General features: G+C 38.2%; 1 protein-coding gene across 2 annotated transcripts in view; it reads right to left on the minus strand.

Annotated features, from left to right (window-relative positions):
* The window catches only part of KAT2B (lysine acetyltransferase 2B), a 40430-nt gene that overhangs the window by 11926 nt on the left and 9890 nt on the right, over nt 1-18614 (minus strand). For both annotated transcript variants that reach the window (XM_064673262.1, XM_064673251.1), the window contains exons 3-11: nt 14803-14948; nt 14211-14300; nt 12269-12450; nt 9811-10002; nt 7224-7330; nt 6418-6543; nt 4908-5044; nt 3298-3506; nt 886-1012 (exon numbers count right to left, since the gene is read on the minus strand). In XM_064673262.1, coding sequence (XP_064529332.1) covers nt 886-1012; nt 3298-3506; nt 4908-5044; nt 6418-6543; nt 7224-7330; nt 9811-10002; nt 12269-12450; nt 14211-14300; nt 14803-14948 — 1316 coding nt within the window. The remainder of the gene's footprint in view (nt 1-885; nt 1013-3297; nt 3507-4907; nt 5045-6417; nt 6544-7223; nt 7331-9810; nt 10003-12268; nt 12451-14210; nt 14301-14802; nt 14949-18614) is intronic.

Genomic DNA, 18614 nt, shown 5'->3' on the forward strand with positions numbered 1-18614 from the left:
TAAAACACTTCAGATACTTTTATGATAGGCCACTGCTAAGTGTAGGGGAATGTTCCTTTTTAACATCAGAGTTGAATAAAATTAAATATAAGCCAAGTACTAACAGTTGTCACAGGCTTTCAATCCCACTGTGTTACCCTTTCACACCAGGGTGTACAATTTCTGCATGTTAGCTGTTACAAACTCTGAATTAGCTCACATCTCAGCTTTCACTGCTTCTACTGAAAATCATGAAGCTACAGCACCATCTAAAGGCAAAATACTGAACCAAATGGCCATAGTTGATTGATTTACCTGCAGTCACTGAAAAAGCTGAAGGAATCTCCATAGGAATATGTATTCATAGTGCTCTGTATTTTTCCAACATAGATGCTAATTCTCAACATTCTGAGAACATTCTGTAAAATTAACTCAAAAAAGCATGCATAGAAGGGACCCTGTGCTTATTTTGAGATGCAAAACTCTACCTTTTTTTAAAAATATCTCATTTTGATTGAAGTCATTTAATATCACAAAGGGATTTAACATGATAATGTCGCATACAAGCAACACCTATTTCAGTAAACCATGAGGTGTTACACCACACAGAGACACAACTACTGGAGACACAGGAGTGAACAGTCCAAGAATGGGAGACGACTGACCAACTATTGCTGTGTTGAGAAAGATTTTATTTAATTAATTAATTACAGCTGCTCCTGCTATTATGATGATGATTCTAAATCTGCATATTTGTTTAGTTTTAGCGTGTTATATTCAGAATCACTTTATCTTTCAAACTCTTTCTCTCTGGGAACTCAACAGAATATTCATTGTGACTAACAAATTAGGAACACACGCAGTAGGGAATGCGTTTAATAAACTCAAATAGGGAATTATTTTTACCTTGACTTGCTCATTGGAAGTCACAGCACAGAAGACAATCTCCGTAAATCCTTGGGAAGGGAACATCCGGAAGCAGATACCACCGATAACACGACCATCTTTTATTAATGCAAGAGTTTTGTGTTTCCTGAGTAGACAAAAATAACAATCGCTTTAATTCATGTACATAGTACATAAAGTGCCATTACCTACCTTTTCTCAGAATTCTTGAATCTCTTGATTCACTTCTTTTCACAGTGCTAATGCAATTGTATATGCCTCAAGTTAGCCGCTTGTATCTACAGAAGAGTTGTTATTTTAACATCATGATTTGAATTTACTATAAAGATCATCATCATGAAGCAAAGTCCTGGCCTTGCCAAGTACTCTGATATACTAGGGTAATATCCAATAAATAAAAGTTGTGCTGCTTTTATTGAATCCATTGATGACAGTTATGCCACTGTGCAGCGCTCAGGATGATTTTACCCTGAGTAAATTAGAAATTAATGGAGTTACAGTACAGCAAGTCCTTTCTAAGGGATTCCTGTTTCCTTGCACGCATTCTGTTTACCTGAGCTATCAGTTTCAAATGCAGCTGATGAAGCAAGAGATGACATTTCTTATTTCGAATCACCCACTCCCAGCAGAATCAAGACCAGAAAAAATATCCTTTTCTGTTGCACTACCAGGGAAGTTGTAATGAGGTGCAGTCTGAACTCTTGTGTCAAGGATAAAGAATTTTAGTGTAATCTTCAAGGTGTGAAAAGATTTACACAGCATCTTTCTTTAGATTAGTCAAGACATAGTATCATATAAATTGTATAAACAATACAGTAAATTTGCAGAAGATATTTTTGGGAGGAAAGCTAGTGCCAACAGCAAGCCTCTGTCAAAGAAGTTAGTTTGAAGAATGCATGAAGGAGGTTTATACACACATTTTATGTATTATTCTTCTTCCTATACTTATTTTAGTGCTTTTTAGTTGTGGAATGACAGCAGCAATGTAGTAGCTAGAGCTTCTGTTGTGGTTTGACCCTGGCTGGATGACAGGTGACCACCAAAGCCTCTCTATCACTCCCCTAAACTGCACAGAGGAGAGAAAATATAATGAAAGGCTCATGAGTTGAGATAAGGGCAGGGAGAGATCACTCACCAATTACTATGACAGGCCAAACAGACTCAACTTCAGGGAATAAGCTGAATTTATTACCAATTAAAATCAGAGCAGGATAATGAGAAGTAAAGCAAATTCCAAAAATGTCTTCCCCCCACCCCTCCTCTTTCCCGATCCTCCAACTCCGTCCCCCCAGTGGCACAGGGGTACGGGGGGAATGGGGGTTACAGTCAGTTCATCACGTGTTGTCTATGTTGCTGCTTTCTCTTCAGGGAGAGGAGTTCTTCCCCTGCTCCAGTGTGGGCTTCCTCCTCCAGGCTACAGTTCTTCACAAACCGTCCTAGCATCCCCTTTCCATGGGGTCTCAAGTGCCGTTATCAAACCTGATCTAGTGTGGGCACTTCTCTCCACAGGGCTACAGGACCTGCCTGGAGCCTGCTCCAGTGTGGGCTTTCCACAGGGTCATAGCCTTCTTTTGGGCATCCACACGCTCCAGTATGCGGCTCCTCCCTGGGCTGCAGGGGGACAGTCTGCCTCACCGTGGTTTTCACCATGGAAGGAGAAACTGCTACAGCAGTTCATGAAGAACTGCAGCCTCTGGGAAGGACCCATGTTCGAGAAGTTCATGGAGGACTGTCTGTCATGGGAAGGAGCCTATGCTGGAACAGGGAAAGTGTGTGAGGAGTCCTGCCTGTGGAAGAAGGAGCAGCAGAGACAATGTGTGATGAAGTGACCGCAGCCCCCATTCCCTATCCCCCTGTGCTTCCTGGGGGTGGACGTAGAGAAAATCATGAATGAAACTAAGCCTGGGAAGAAGGAAGGGTTGGAGGGAAGATATTTTAAGATTTAGGTATTATTTTCTCACTATCCTACTCTGATCTGATTTGTAAAAAATTAAACTAACTAATTTCCCCAAGCTGAGTCTGTTTTGCCTGTGACAGTAATCAGCGAGTAAGTAATCTCTCCCTGTCCTTATCTCTACTCAAGAACCTTTTGTTGTATTTTCCCTGCCCCGTCCTGCTAAGGAGGGGAGTGACAGAGCTGGTTTGGTGGGCATCTGGCATCCAGCCAGGGTCAACCCACCAAAATTTTATGAAAAAGAAACCGTTTGCCATTAACATAGCCATCAAGATAGTATTTGGGTACAATCCAACTAGGCTGACCAGAAGCTATGAGGGCTTGAAAAGACAGAAAAGTGTAGCACCAGCAGAGCTGCCTCCATGCCACCTCTGCTGGCCCCTTCCTACACCACCGCCTGCAAAGAGCACCAGGCTCTCTCTGCCTCACCCACCAAACGCCTCTCCAAGGATACTCACGGATCAAAGACCAAGCGTGTGATGTATTCCTTAGGCATTCGAGGCAGCTGATGGGAAAACACATTCTGCAAACCAACCAGCCACATCATGATCTTCTTGTTGGGCTTCTGGTTCAGGGAATTGCCAACCACATGGAATTCAATCACCCCCCTGCGCTCCTCCAGCCTTGCTGCCTCATCCCGGGCCGAGTGTGCTGAGAGGAAGTTGGTCTGTACCACACCAAAGAGGAACAAAATTAAATTTTTGAGATTTCACATCCTCTGAGAAAACAGCGTTAATGAACAAACAAATAAAACCCACTCTTTTTTTCCAATGGAGCTATCAATGATTACCTTTGGAATGCACCTTTGCATAAGTGTCACCATCAAATAAGCCAGATATAAGTCTACATTACAGTGCATAAAGGCCTATTTGAACTTATATTGGTAAAGGCTAGGTAACACCTGCAATGGTTAGGACTCAATGAGTTCCAAAGCTCTCGAGGGACAGCACTCATCCAGTTAAAGCCTATGCCACTAAGTCATATTTTCTTAAGCCTTAGCCAGCTTGGGCAAGAGTAGTGGATCTGCCTGTGCATACTGAAAATCACATATTTTAATGTTGGTGTAGGAAAAGTCATGTTATTTTCATTTAGTGGTGCTTTCCACTATCTCTACCACTATTGTAAGAGCCTAAAAAGAACATTTTAATTCCTACAGAATTTGTTGTTACATCTAGCAATTGCATCCATATACCTGAAGACAGATTAAATTAATACAGAACATTTATTTAACTTATTTTTTCAAGATCATTTTACAATGCCAAAACATCTCTGCATGCACATACTGTTTACTTTTTAGAGAAAAGTTTGGCTGCTGGGTTTCTAGTCACTGCCAGCCTCAACAACCAGGCTGGCACTGCATTTACAGTATGCAGAGCCATCAGTCACAGTGCACAGTTTGAATAAGAAATGTAGGTGGTTCCAAATCTTCAGCAGTTTCTAGCTAAACCTTGGCAAATGAGCTGCTGGCAAAACATAGCCTGGCAGAGGGAACAGAAGGAGGAAAAGCCAGCCAAGAAAAAAAAAAAAAGAAGTTCGCAATTCTGTACCATGGCACAATTCCGCGATTCTGTTTGTTTTTCTGTTTCAGCAGAGAAAAGAGCAACTGGGGAAGACAGAGCAAATAACTGTCTAGATCAGTTTCTGCACTAGTTAACTAGTGGTTTTAACCAGAGGTTTTACTTTGGATCTTTCATTCTGCTGCAATATTTGAACCCCATTTAACCTTGTCTTATGAGCTATATCTATTATATTAACAATTAAAAGCATACTCTGGACCCATTCTGTAATAAAAATGCAAGGTATTTTAACCCGGGGTCTACTTTTTTACTATCACTACTTTCCAAGTCTCTTTGCTAGCCATACACACTGCATTAAAAAATTGTAGAACTATTCTTCATGTTAATGATGTATTTCACACAAATATTTTTTCACCTAATCATACTCTTTCAAAGTCTATTTTTCTTGACAGGACTTGCAGCTTATCATCCTCTATCCACGTGGAATATTTACTAAAAACAAACTGTTTACAAACAGACCATTTTCAACACCAAGTATATATATTTCTCACCTCTGGTCCAAGCATTGCTGCAGGATCTGTAATTGTTGACATTACTTCGTTGATTAACTCAATAGGAATATCTCCTACAACCCTTGGTCTTTTGGAATCCTCCATAGAATAGGGTTCATTATTTTTTCTCTTTTCCCCTATAAAAGAAAACTAGGACAAATTAGAAACCACCAAACTGTCACAGACTAGCACTATGAAGTCTAGCACTTCTGTTATATTTTTTAGTTTGTATGCAAGTTTTGGGGTTGGGTTTTTTTTTCTTTAATCCCCATAGGAAGGGAGAAAGAGAAATAAATGAAATCTGAACAATACTTATCACTGCTTGATTTTGGCTTTGCACTGGAATATTAGCATGAAGCAGGATGAATGTACCTCTCCTTTTCCTATACCTCCATGAAACTATTTGATTCAAAATCCTCTTCATGGAACCTCTGTGCTGCTGTCTTGGAAGGCCAGTGCTCAATATACATATTGTAGTGCATATTTCCACATAACATGAAATCCCCATTTTAGGATTCAAGGGAACTAAGTATCCGTTATATATTTCTTTCACCCATTTTGTAAACCAAGCAGCATGTACCCTCTGATGCATCATACAAATTTGAGTAAAAAATTCCATATAAAGTTTCCAAATCAAAATATGTCATGTTAATTATTAACCGCCCTACTAACTGCAGAGAAATATGTACTATAGCAAAAGCAACTAGTAAAAATTCATGAAAGAAAAGTTCACCAAGGACTAACAGAGGTACAGTAGCAGATAGAGCCAGCTGCTACCTCAGGATTACCCCACTCATTATGCTACTCATTCCCACTTCTGAGGGACAAGTTGAGATATGGCCTTAAAGAAAGCTGCAGATAGGAGCTGCCTTAAATTCCTCTGGAGTGAACCCAGGCTAAGAATTAATTTAGGCCACTTCTTTGAGGACTCATTTTATATAAGCTTAGGATCATCTCTCTGACCTACAAACTCTCTTGACAGGCTCATTAATTCTGAGGTGTTTGAAAAAGGATTTATTAGGAGAATTTATGCATTCACCAACTTTTTTCCTTCCAAGCCTTTTTTTTTTATTACCTGACCTCATTCAGGTTTTAAATTTAACCTTGTTGATGTGTTTATGCTTTTCTTTACTGCTCAAATGTAGGCACTTCCAGTACCTTGAAAGAATAAAAAACCAAATGTGATGGTCCCTTCTACTGTGTCATTATTTAAATTAAACCTTTTTTCAGTATAACAGATGTATTCCAAGTAAAGTCTTTTTCAAAAACCTCTGACACTAGCAGACCTTTCCCCATTTTAATTTAATTTAAACAAATTTCTTTTTCCAAATACAGCTGCCTCTCCTGCTAGTTGAACATTAACCATACTGGAGAAAAAGTATGTGTGCACATCTTTCATCAAAAACATCTCAGGTTTGCTATTGCAGAGTGAAGGCAAAGGTTACCATACACTGCAACTACCAGTAATATCAACAGAAGCCAAAAAAAAGCAAGTCTCTGTGCCCATTACCTAAGTTTGGGTCAAGGGCAGAAGAAACTTTGCAAGCTGGACTCATATTCCCACTGTTGGGTTGCTCCAGTGATGAAGGACTTGTACTGTATGCAACTGATCTTGCAACAGGAGGTGGACTGATAACTGCAATGACATAAAAGATAAACACAAAAAATTCAGGACATGGAACCCATTATGGTGCTGACTGAAGGACTATCACAAAGTTGGATCCACCTTCAAACTTACCTTCACTTGAAAAGTAACAATTAGCATTGTGCAACAGAGCAATGCCACCAGTTCGCAAGCAGAGACATTAAAGCTTTATCTCAATGTGTTTTTCTAACCTAACTTCTATCTAATGAGGGACTGCTGGATAACAGAGATTGCAAACATCAGGCTTTATTATTTTGCAGTGCTGAGCAGAAGCTAAGAAAACAAACTTCCTTCACATACCTGCCAAGCCTGCTGGCATTTAACTTCATGAAAGGGCTTTTTGTAGGGGTTTATTGAAAAGCAAAATCTCATCATTCAGCTTCAGCTGTCTGCTTTAACAGCATTCAAAGACTGGCTGGATAAATCACACTCAATAAAAGGACTTGTTTCACCAGTTAAGAAGATGAAACTATTATTTTAAAAGGCCACTGACTAACATATCTCTCTCTAATATTAGAAAATAAAAAAACCCACAAAACAAAAGGAACAGACAAAAAAAAAAAAAAAACCACCCACCCACCCCCACCCAGAGAAAAAAAAAAAAAAGAAACCCTACTAATCTGAAATTATCCGAGTTTCATTTGTGTTATTCACCACTAAATGCAAATTACCTGTCTGGATTCCTAGCTGGCCAGTTCGGGAACTAGACACCATGAAATCCTGATCCCAAATGGGAGAATTCTGGCTGTACACTTCTTCTTCCAGCATAGACAGAAATCTAGGCACAAAACCAGGTGAAATATAGGATCAATCAAAACAGGTTCTTTTTCAAAAAAAGAACTTGCAACACTTTTAAATTAAAAATATTTACTGAGTCAGTAAATGGCCAATTCTTTCAAAAAAAAAGAACACACACAAAATCACAAGCCAGAGTAGACATTAAGTATCTTAATTCGGTAGAGTACTTTCACTTACAAGAATTTATCTTTGATTATAAGTAATATTTATCTAATTTGCAAATGCAGAAAGAAACAGTTACAAACTACTTTTACAGAACAAAACTGCACTAAGAAAGCTATAAGCTGACTAATGTTGTACAATGATGAAAAAATATGTTTGGATAAACCAGTGTTTTCCAGATGTACTTGTTTTCTGCCTCTTACAGATTTATAAAATCCCAGTGTTAGTTATTAACAATGCTCTTAGGAAGATATTTTCAATCCTTTAAGTGTCCTATTGTAACATTCAATTGCATGTTTGTGCTTGCATAACAGTATTTTTAACCTTACTTTGGTACAGTTACAGAAACAGCACGATTTTAAACGTCTCTTGGCATTACTATATGGGAGAAATTCCACAGGTCAGATAATCCAGCACACTGGCCTTCTCGGGATACATCAATTCCCACTCAGAAGCAAGACAGCTGCTTATTCTATGTTCCACAAAAGGAGTTTTCAGAGCAGAAGTTGACATGGCACATTTTTACTCCCTAGAGTCATCTACATGTATAGAAATTAGCTGAAACCAAAAGGACTGTTGAGTAAGACTTTCTTGAACAGGATAAGGATTTTCAGGATCAAGTCGGGCTCTTGTATTGTATATATAGAACAGCTATACCTAGGCAATGAGCTGTGTTTGCTGCTGATTATACAGCTGATAATGGCTAGAAAGGTTTGTAACAGTGACCTGACCGACCATCTGTGACAGAGCAGAAGGACAAATTAAACTTTAGCCAAAGCTACATTTATAGGCAGTACAGAGGCTCTGCCTTCAGCCCCGTTAGTGACTAACTCCTAGGTACACAGACATAACTAGTGGGTGCTTCCTTTGGCCAGAAAGGAGAGTCTGGGGCAGATGGGAGCCTGTGCCAATGCCAGGCTCCATGCTCTGAGAATCAGCATCTCTGTAGGGTTCACTCAGCATAACGCCAGCAGAGAGAAAAATGCTTCACACAAGTACAGCCCATAAAAGATTTAAAATGTTATTCATATATCTCACAGATCATCTGCAAATAGTGCTTGTCTTTCTTTTTTTCCCCAGTAAAATATCAAAAGGAACTGCAGTGAATAATAATGCTTTTCGAATTGCTGCAAAAGGGTGTAAAAGGCACTGATAACAGGGGCATATGCACACCTACATCCTCCACAAATCTGCTCCTTGCATCAGTGTCATGTTAAATCCTTCTTTATACCTATTTCAGGACCAGGTCAAGATCCTTTTCTAAGATACATACAAACATTCCTGTATCCCTAACAGTCTACCCCAGAGACAGTGTACGTCTTTCAAAGTGGTAAAATATGCTATTAATAACAGTAGAAGCAACAAATCCTGGCTCTACTCAGCTTTGGAAAGCTCATGTTGAGCACTAAGCCAACTTGCAGCCCAACACAGTAGCTTGCATAGCATCAGTGCCACCAGGTCTCCTGAGGTTCAGTTTATTTGTTCTTAGGAGGGACAGGTTTTTCAAGGATGACCTAGAGAGCCAAGCCACCCTCACAAAATAAGGATATAAGGATACAGTATTTTAACTGGAAGATTACAATGAATGATCCCGTCACCACTACCTCCCCTCTTTATCACCAGTAAAATGTTTGAAATTAAGGACTGTCAATGTTGAGCATGTTTTGAGATAAATCATTCTCCCACATTCCCCAATGTGTAATTATTGTTGCTTAATTGTGACAGAGAGTTGTCAACATTCCAGTAGCAGAACAGGTAGTCAATACAAAATTTATGAGTTTAGGATTCACTGGTGCAGTTTTGCACTGACTCATCTCTTCTTTGTCAAATAAACCCATCTCTTCTGGGCATGGGGTGACTGCTTTGTTCCCTATTACAATGTTGAACTAAACTGAAATTCTTAGGTGTTTATAAACTGCTGTACAACACTCTCTTTTTTACTGCTCCATCACTAAAGCAGAAGTGAGCATGTGTTTTTGGAGATCTGGACCTATTTTGTTTCCAAAGACTACAGAAAAAGAAAGTAACTGACCAGTAATACCTGCTTAATAGGCAAAAAGCACAGTCCACCAGCAAGATGAACACTCCTTTTCATAAAGTAAACCCTAAAGTACCCAAAGCAAAGCAAGAGGTTTCTCTACATAAAATACACTAGTTCAAGCTATGGCAGTAAATAAAGCTGCAGTATCTACTTGTAACTGAACAAAAAGAGAAACTATTTTAAACCGCAGGTAATTTTCTGCTTTCCACAACAAAGTTATGGTTAACTTTGAATGCAGGCACACCGTGACCCCTTACTTTGGAAAATGAGTGAGGATTAGTGTTCGTTTTTCTTGAGGAAGCTTGTCTTTCTCTTGCCTGGCCTGCTCCAGCAGTTGCCGCCTCATTACGGTGAAAACAGAGCGAAGCAAGGTCCTACCGAAAACCTGGGTGGTTTCATACCTAGGTAGGCTGTCACAGAACTGAGGGACATTGCAATAACAAAGCCACCTGTAAAAAGGAAAAAAGATAATTATCACCATCTAATATAAGACTTAGTGCAATAAAACCACTGTCTACATCATTTATAACTCAGCTGAGAGCTATATGACTGTATAAATCAGTTCTACAACATGGCTGGACAGAATTAAGCAGTATGTATATTGCCCAGTATTTTAAAGAAATGACAGACAAGTAGTTTTAAGTCTCCATATATTCTTTTTCTCTGCAGTCTAGTTTCTACAAAGTGTTCTTGTTCCAGAAAATAATCATAGATTACAGAAAATTCATGTTGATGTCAGGGATTCTCTCCACAGCTTATTCATTCAGCCTCCCACATCCCCTGCCTCTGATTCCAAAGACCCTTACTATGGTCTGTTTTCCCCTCTTAAAACTTCTATGTTTCTCCACACAGAGGCAAAAGGGGTGACACTTTTAACTAGCTCCATGTTAAACTGCCTGGACTTCTGTCCGGGTTTCCCATCAGTTTTCTTCTTCCCATCACACCCTGACTTGTTACTCTTTCATTACCAGTATCTCCCTCCATAATGAGTTTTGCATTAAGAAGTATATACGAAAATTATAGCATGTCATGTTTCTCTTCTTGGAAAAGGGACCATGGTACTGAAGAGATAATTCAGGAGTACACTGCCTATGTAGGTCACAAAATCTGTTAATCTTACAAATGAGTCTTCAATATCTGTGTATAAGTGGTATCTGGTGCTGTAGCAGACTCAGATCACAACCATGATGAAAGCTCCAGCAATGACAAGAAAATGTTAAGAACTGGATGCAAACAGACTGTGTTGGATCCTACATGGATCCTCATCCAGACCCAAAGTACAGCCTGTCTCAAAATGGTCTCCCAAACTCTTGTTCCTTAATCTTTGCAAACATGAGTTGCAAAAGAGTTGTGAGATAGAGTTGTTAACAGACCTCTACTCCCTGTTCTTGGTTGATAAAGAACATCTCTCAAAACACAAGGATGCATGTGAAATTCTGATACGGTTTCATTCAGATCCTCAGGTTTTCCAGTGAAGTCGGTGACTGCAAAAATTCAGGAGGTATGCCCATGGTGCACAGCAGCACCCTGAGCAATGCTTCAAGCAGCACAGAGGAAAGAAGCTTACAATGACAGGTTAGATCCGATGGGAAGAGACGGCACTTTGGGTCGGAGGGAACCTTAGGGACTGTGGGCAGGTGGGTTTGAGAAATGACAAGTGACAAAATTATTAACAACAAAAGCCACGGACCAGAGCCAATTAGCTATTGATTCCCAATAAAAGTTAGCTCCTACCAACTCTGGCTGATATCTGTTATCACAAACAAATAGAGGCCAAACACCCACCAAACATGGTCTTAGGAGCCTCATGGATTATAACTGTCCTTTATGCCAGGCAGTTATTTAAGGTGACAAGTCATGAGAGCATCCCAGTCAGGCACAGACACAGCACAGTCTGCTGTATCACTAGCCACAGCCTCAACTCACACCAGGGTTTGCTGTTCACCTTCATGGAGCTGACCTGTGTCAGAGGAAAGGCCATCAGGAAAGCAGTCAGAAGGTGGTGCTCATCCTCAGCCACGAAAAGTCCCCAGCAGCTCCTGGTAACCAGGGTGCTGACAGAGGTTAGCTAACTGCTGCCTGCACTTAGCTGCTGTGACTATGCTAACTGAAAAAGGCACTGCACTACCGTTGTGAGAAAAAGAAAATTAAAAAAGACACGGCTTTTTATTCTAGCTCTTCTTCCCCCAGTGACTAAGTTATTCCTTTGAATTCTAACAATGTATTAAAAGGTCATAACAAGAACTACCATTTTAAGGAACTGAATAATATCTACTCCCCAGTCAGTATTCAAGCACTTGCAAAATTATTTTGATTTTTCAACTCCTCTGTGATTTGGTTTCAAACAGTGATGCTTTACAATGCTTAATGTTATCTTCTTTTTCTTTTTTAAGCTGAATAACAAATAGGGATCTTAGATACAGCTCAAATCTTATGAAGACCAAGAGCACTTCGCAAACACAGAACATGCAAAACCATTGTTAGATACAGATGTTCACAGCCTCTACTCCCTGTTGCTGGCTGATAAAGCACACCTCTCAAAACGCAAGGTTGCATGTGAAACGGATGTACTCTCATTAAAATCCCCAGGTTTTCATGTAAACTCCATGACTGCAAAATATTCACAAGGTACATCCACGGCACAAAACAACTGGTATATTCCTGAAAGTTGTACATGTTGTGAGGAAGACTTGTAACAAGCAAAGGCAGTGTTACCTGGTATAATTCACTTTATAGCCCGCAATATCGTCATTGGGTGATCGTAGTCTTCGCTGAGAAGGTGTCTCCAGGTGCCAGTAGTTAATGCGGTTCAGAAACATTTTAGCCAGTTCCACTATTGTTTGTCTTTCCTTCGACGGTAAGTGGCTAAATTTGTACTGCACGAAATTATTCACACCCTTAAGGAGGAAGAAAATCCTGTTTAAGTATTTAGCCATAATTTTTGTAGGAGAATCCTCAAATATTCCTCACTTTATGTTTATTAACCCTGAACTTGCATTACATGGGAAAGAAAAATATTAGAGACCATGAACTCCTTGCTCAGCTACTTATGTAGCTGCCACAGGCTGGTTCCTGTGTACACAGCAGCAGGTATATACAGATATTTTTATGTAATCCATCTCCAGCAGCTGATGTAAAGGTAGAAAAGAAAATTCTTTATTTTTCCTTGCTTCTCAAAGTCAGGGAACAGAGAAAGTTCTGGTAGGCTTTCTTCTATATGCTCCGTAAATCAAGTATCACCTACAAAACTCTCTACCTACTTTTCAATAGAGTAGGGCTTGTGGACTTCTACTTAAGTTTGTCTCTACACATCATATTACTTCTTCAAGAAGTGACACTACTTCAGAAGCATGTCTCCTCATTGCACTTTGGATACTGTCCACTTTAAAGAAAAATCTACTGAATATAGTTAAAATATGTGACTAAAAGTGCTGCAATATATATTTATTATAAATCAATTATAACACCTGTGCTTAGCAAATAATTTTGTTTGATTGAGTTGCTGAGCTGCTAAAAACAGAATCGAAAGTACTGGTCTATTTTAAAGCAAAAATTATTTCAAATAAACTGTAAGAAGAATTACTCTTATCTCTGTGCTTTATTTTCTTAGGCAAATTGAGCAAACAGTAAAAAGAAGGTGACAAAAAATTATATTGCATAATTTTTATTATGTACACCTTTTTAGTAGTGTATTTTAAGGACTAAGAGTATATGGAGATTACATACCCTCATTTTTTGTTTATATTCAAACTAAAGGAGAACTTCAGGTGAAGACTTCTCAGAAATTCAGCAATAAAGTGGTTTGATTTTCTAAATTATAAGAAGTGACAGCTGCAAGAAATAATTACTACACGTAACAGTCCTCACATTTAAAATACCCTGTTTAAGAATAGAGCATCCATTCATTCACTGATGGGAAAACATTGAGCTCCCGTTTCAGCAAGGTATGTGAGCCACTGCATAGTCTCACTGGAGCTAATGGGCCCACTTGTCTGCCAAAAGTGCATTCTTGGGAGCTCACTTCATTAAAAACTGAATTTGTCATATGTTCTTTATCCATTGTGAGTTACAAAAGCCTCAGTTATTCTTTGGTTTTGGCTTTGCTTATTTGTTGTGTACCCTTTGAAAGAGAAGGCTATGATCTCACTGAATTGGATTGCAACATTTTCCTTGATTTACAGAAGGCAAGTGTCATTTTAATATTGGATTTCAAAACTTCAACAGCATTTTTCATCACTTGAAACAAAGAAACATTAGAAGTGCCCACATAAAAGTAGCATTTCAAGTTAATTTTCTGAACTCACAAAAAAGTCAGTTTCATTAAAGCATAAGATGAATGATGAGAGAAGTCAAATAATGTAACTATTGTGCCAATACTAAAGGAGAATCAGCAGAAGTCTCCTATAGTCCCCCATTTGTCCTAAGCAATACACAGAAATTTCTGCAAAGTGCCTAAAATGCCCTGTTTTCAAAACCAGTGCACACATTTACCAAAAAAAAAAGAAAAATCCAACAAAAAAATCCCCAAACTCCCAACCCCTCACCAAATAATAAAAAGTAAATAAAAAATTAAAAAACAAACAAATAAAAACAGAACAACCCCAAAAACAAAAAAAAAGACCACCACACAAACCAAACCCACATCTTGACTCTTTACCTGTTCAATGCTAGGTTTCTCAAATGGAGGACTTTCCAAAGATCCTTCTACTACAGGTTTTCCCATTTGTAAAATGCACTTCCTCAAAAGCTGTTTGAAACATAGAGATTTTTTTAAAAATTAGTATATTTGCATACACAGAGTCAATGGAAGTCACAAGTGCATAACACACCGCGAGCAGTGTTGTAAATCTCTTGGCTATACATCTGCTTGTTTAGTCATCTGAATTTATAATTACTAAACTTCACTGTTAATTCACCTTCTTTGAAATGCATACAAGAGGCTTCTCCGAGGAAATGTAGGCAGCTAAGTTAGCTTTGATATTAACTGACTTTATTTTATGTAAGTAAAGAAAATTGTGCAGTTTATAGATGGGACTCAGGGTCAGTTCCTCTATCAGCTGGATGACTTTTGGAATAAGAATCAATACACTTCAAGTACCAGAATGTCCAGCCCACACTGATCTACTCAGTAGAGCCTCACCCTAGTGAAAAAATGTCCCATCAGATAAAGTCAATCCATGCATGAGTGAAATTGGCTTATGGGTGAGAGAGCGAAAAATCCAAGAAGACACTTCACAAGTTCAGCTTACTTTGAACAGGTAGAAATAAACTTGCTTGGTGTCTGCATCTTCTTCTTTGTGGACACAGGTGAACAGATACTCCACATCCAATACAATGCCCAGAAGCCTATTCATTTCTTCTTCAGACACATTCTCCAGGTGAGAAACATGAGCAGCTAAACAAAATAAAAACTCAAACTTGTTAAGAGCCTACTGAGAGAACCAATAACACAAGTATTCCCCAGGAGATCTCAAACAAAGCCATAACCATAAAGGCACTGATCCTGTAATAACCTATTTAAACAGAACATCTTATCAGAGGTAACTGAAACATGTGTCACATTGAAGCAATTTGCAAAGGCTGTCCCGTGGTGGTAATTTCCACAGCAGAGGAAGGATGGCTGCTTGGAATGATATCATCTGTTAACACTTAAAGCTGACCACACAAGTCCTGCTTGTATTAATATGTTGCACTATATAACTACATACATTTTTGTCCCTTTGAGACAAGGTTTCTTGACTAAAGAAAATAAATCCATAATTCCCATAAATTAGGTAATCCAGGTGCAAGTAGCACGACACTCTGTGAAAAGTAAAAAAAAAAAATCAGTGCCGAAAATCTGCCTGGAAAACAAAATTATTGGTTAAGTCTCTTACTTTCATATGATGTAAGATCAAACTATGCTTTGTGCACAATACATTAACAGAGATTTTGCAGACTGTACATGCTCATTTGTTTGGAAGTTTACAAAAGAGCATCTTTACATTTATTGTAATTTCCAAGTGACAAACTCCCTTTTATCATCTCCAAAGGTAAATACAGCTCCTCATCTGTAATTTTCAAAAGCTTGAGGTTTCTACATGTAAAACAGGGCATTCAGTTCAAGCTGGTTTGAACAACTGGTCCCAGGAAGAGAGAAGGCAATATAAAACAAGAGGTCAGTTCCCAGAAAGAAGATATTTGCATTACAAAAAGCAACAAGATCTTCAGTGACTCTTGGCCAATGTACATGGTATGCATATCCTTTCCTCTGAAAGGACAACAAAACATGTTACAAAGAAAGGGAAAACAACTTTAAAGTTTGGGCATTTCTTTTTGGGCATTAGCATTTCTATAATTTAATGAATTTTAATGAATTTTATCAATATTTACTTTTTAAGATTAACATCGTATCTTTTCATCAGAAACTTGAGTCCTCAGTTGGGGAGGTAGTGAGGAAAAATAACACCTGATTTGAAAACGATCATATTTATTGGCCACCCAAAAAAGATGGTTTGTTTTGAGAAGTTTAGTATGACACCAAAACATTTAAATTCAAAAAATTTGTTCAGCTTCAAGTAAAAAGCACACCATAGCTCAGAACATGAAAAAGATACCAGCAATTGCTTCTTAGGGGGTATCTTAGGGGGTTGGCTATCATGAGCCTCCTTTAAGGACAAATATTCAGCATTCTAGGCAGAATAAAATGATTTAATTTCTGTCCTTGAGACAGGCATGAAGGGTTAATATTCCAAGCTGTCTGTCCTGATGTTTTAAAAGTAATGACTAGCCTCCTAGATGAGCTTTGCATTAGAAACTGATAACATTCTAAAGAAACTTTGCATCAACTAACAAATGAATAAAATATCACCACAGGAAGCCATTTCTATGCAGTATCCATAACAATACTGAACCTTGACTGCTTAGTGGCCATGTTTAAACATTTTAGTAAACTAGACAATTATTACCCCTACTGTGAATTTAAAAGTACAATAAGAGTATTAACAGCATGTATTTAGTACCTGTCACCATTTCCCATAAAGACACCAGTGTTTGTACATAAGCTCAACAAACTATTGTTTTTTCAGATGTTCACAGCCCATTCCCGAATTCTGTGGCCATTAGTAAACCTTCTGTTAAAATCAAAGTTTTAGAACACTGATATCAAATACTGCATTACTCTTGACTAGAGTTACACAGCCTCAGTCACATGCACTGCCAGCTGGTACACCCTGCCTCATGCCTGAAAAAAAAAATCAAATATCACATGTATAGATTGCTACAGCATGCAGAGGAAACAAGTAGAAATAGCAAAGGTCTGCACTGATATGAAGACCTGCAAATTCAATAAGCAAGTACTGCAATTAGGAACAGTGAAAAAAGAGGAATGTGTCCAAAGTCTATCTCAAAATCAGTGCGTACATAAAAACACTAGCAATGTATATTGGACAGACAAACCAAGAAATACCCAAATATGCTCGTGAAGGTGCATAGCAGGAACTGAAGGCAGTGCTAGGGGAAAAAAAGGGGCTGAATGTGTATACAAAGTATTAGCATATTAATTAACTAGTTTTTAAAGTGATTCAAGACTGAAAATGTTTACCAACAGAAAAATAAACCCTGTAACACAGGAAAAACCAATCAAATATAAAAAAGAGCCTCTAACTACACAACACCTGGTCTTGAGGCTGGCAGGAAGTGAATTCTCCCAGCACTCAATTCAGTCACCACTTCACAGCAACATATCACCCAAATAAAAGAAATATTCATTAGAACAACCATATTGAGCCAAGTTGTGGGGCTGAGCACCAAAGAGATGAATACAAGTTGTAGGTAAGTAGACTATAAATTAATACACACCATTAAATAGATTTATGCACCAAAACCTGCACTGGCTTGAAGATCAAACCACACTCCCAAAAAGAGACATCTCAAGCAAGACAAGTATCTAGGATTACCTTACCTTTGAAAGAAAATAATAAATCTTAAAAAGGAAAAAAAAAAAAAAAGAACATCCTACATTTTACATCAGGTACAACTTTAACCAGTACAGGAATTTCTACATCGCTATGTCAAAGGCTTTCCAAGGAGGAGAAAATTCAGCACAGATAATCTGAAGCCTACACACCTTGTCATAAATTTGGTTTCAAAGGTGTTCAGCAGGAACACACTCATTTAGAGGAGATGAATAGGAAAATTATCTTGGAAAACACCACTGAAAGACATGTTTTTGCCAGTAGTATGAGGAAGCACACAGCAATTCATTTCAGTTATTTCAAATGAAACATCTTCCTCATTAGCTGCGGTCAGAAGAATAAGAAACTTTAACTTTCCTAAAAAGAGCAGTAAATAAAAATACAGTTTCTTCCATAAAGTACTTTTACTGGTTTTACACTACTGGATTTCCCTCGTTCCCTAGGTAATGAGTGAAGACCAAAACCAGCCTCAGCCTTTAGAAAAGTGAAGTTTTCTACACAAATACATAACATGCACAAATTCTGCTGAAGAACAGAGAACTGACAGGCACATCTTGCTACTTTAAAATAAAATAAAAAAAAAAAATAAATAAAAGAATAAGCTCTTTCTTCAAAGGCCAGGAATTAAAGGGATGGGTAACACAAGCCACCTCAACCACATAAACAGAAGCAGCACGGAGAAGCTATGTGATGAAAAGTTGGAACTAAGTTGGTTAAAGTGACTAAATTTTCTGGGATGCCATGCATTTCTTAATCTCCTGCAAGCAAACCCAGAGATTGGGAGTATCGGGAGAGGAAAGAACTGCTGAAAAGCCTAGAAATAAATTGCATGTAATGACAGCATAAAAAGAATAGAGAAGAAATGGAAACAAATCCCAACTAAAAAAAAAAAGTATTCCATACAAACTACAAGATTATTTTTCAAAACTAAAAAAATAAATGACCTATTGTGAAGGTTTTAAATTTCCTTTTTCTTATTTCACTGTCCTAAGTTTTGGACAGCAACAAAAATTAAATAGCAACTGCTCCTTTTCAATTAGTTCTGAATTATATTTTAGCTCAATTTTTATTTGATATTTGCTAAAAAGGACATGTATCAGTTGGAA

Source organism: Pseudopipra pipra, chromosome 1, assembly GCF_036250125.1.
Source record: "Pseudopipra pipra isolate bDixPip1 chromosome 1, bDixPip1.hap1, whole genome shotgun sequence".
Lineage (NCBI taxonomy): Eukaryota > Metazoa > Chordata > Aves > Passeriformes > Pipridae > Pseudopipra > Pseudopipra pipra.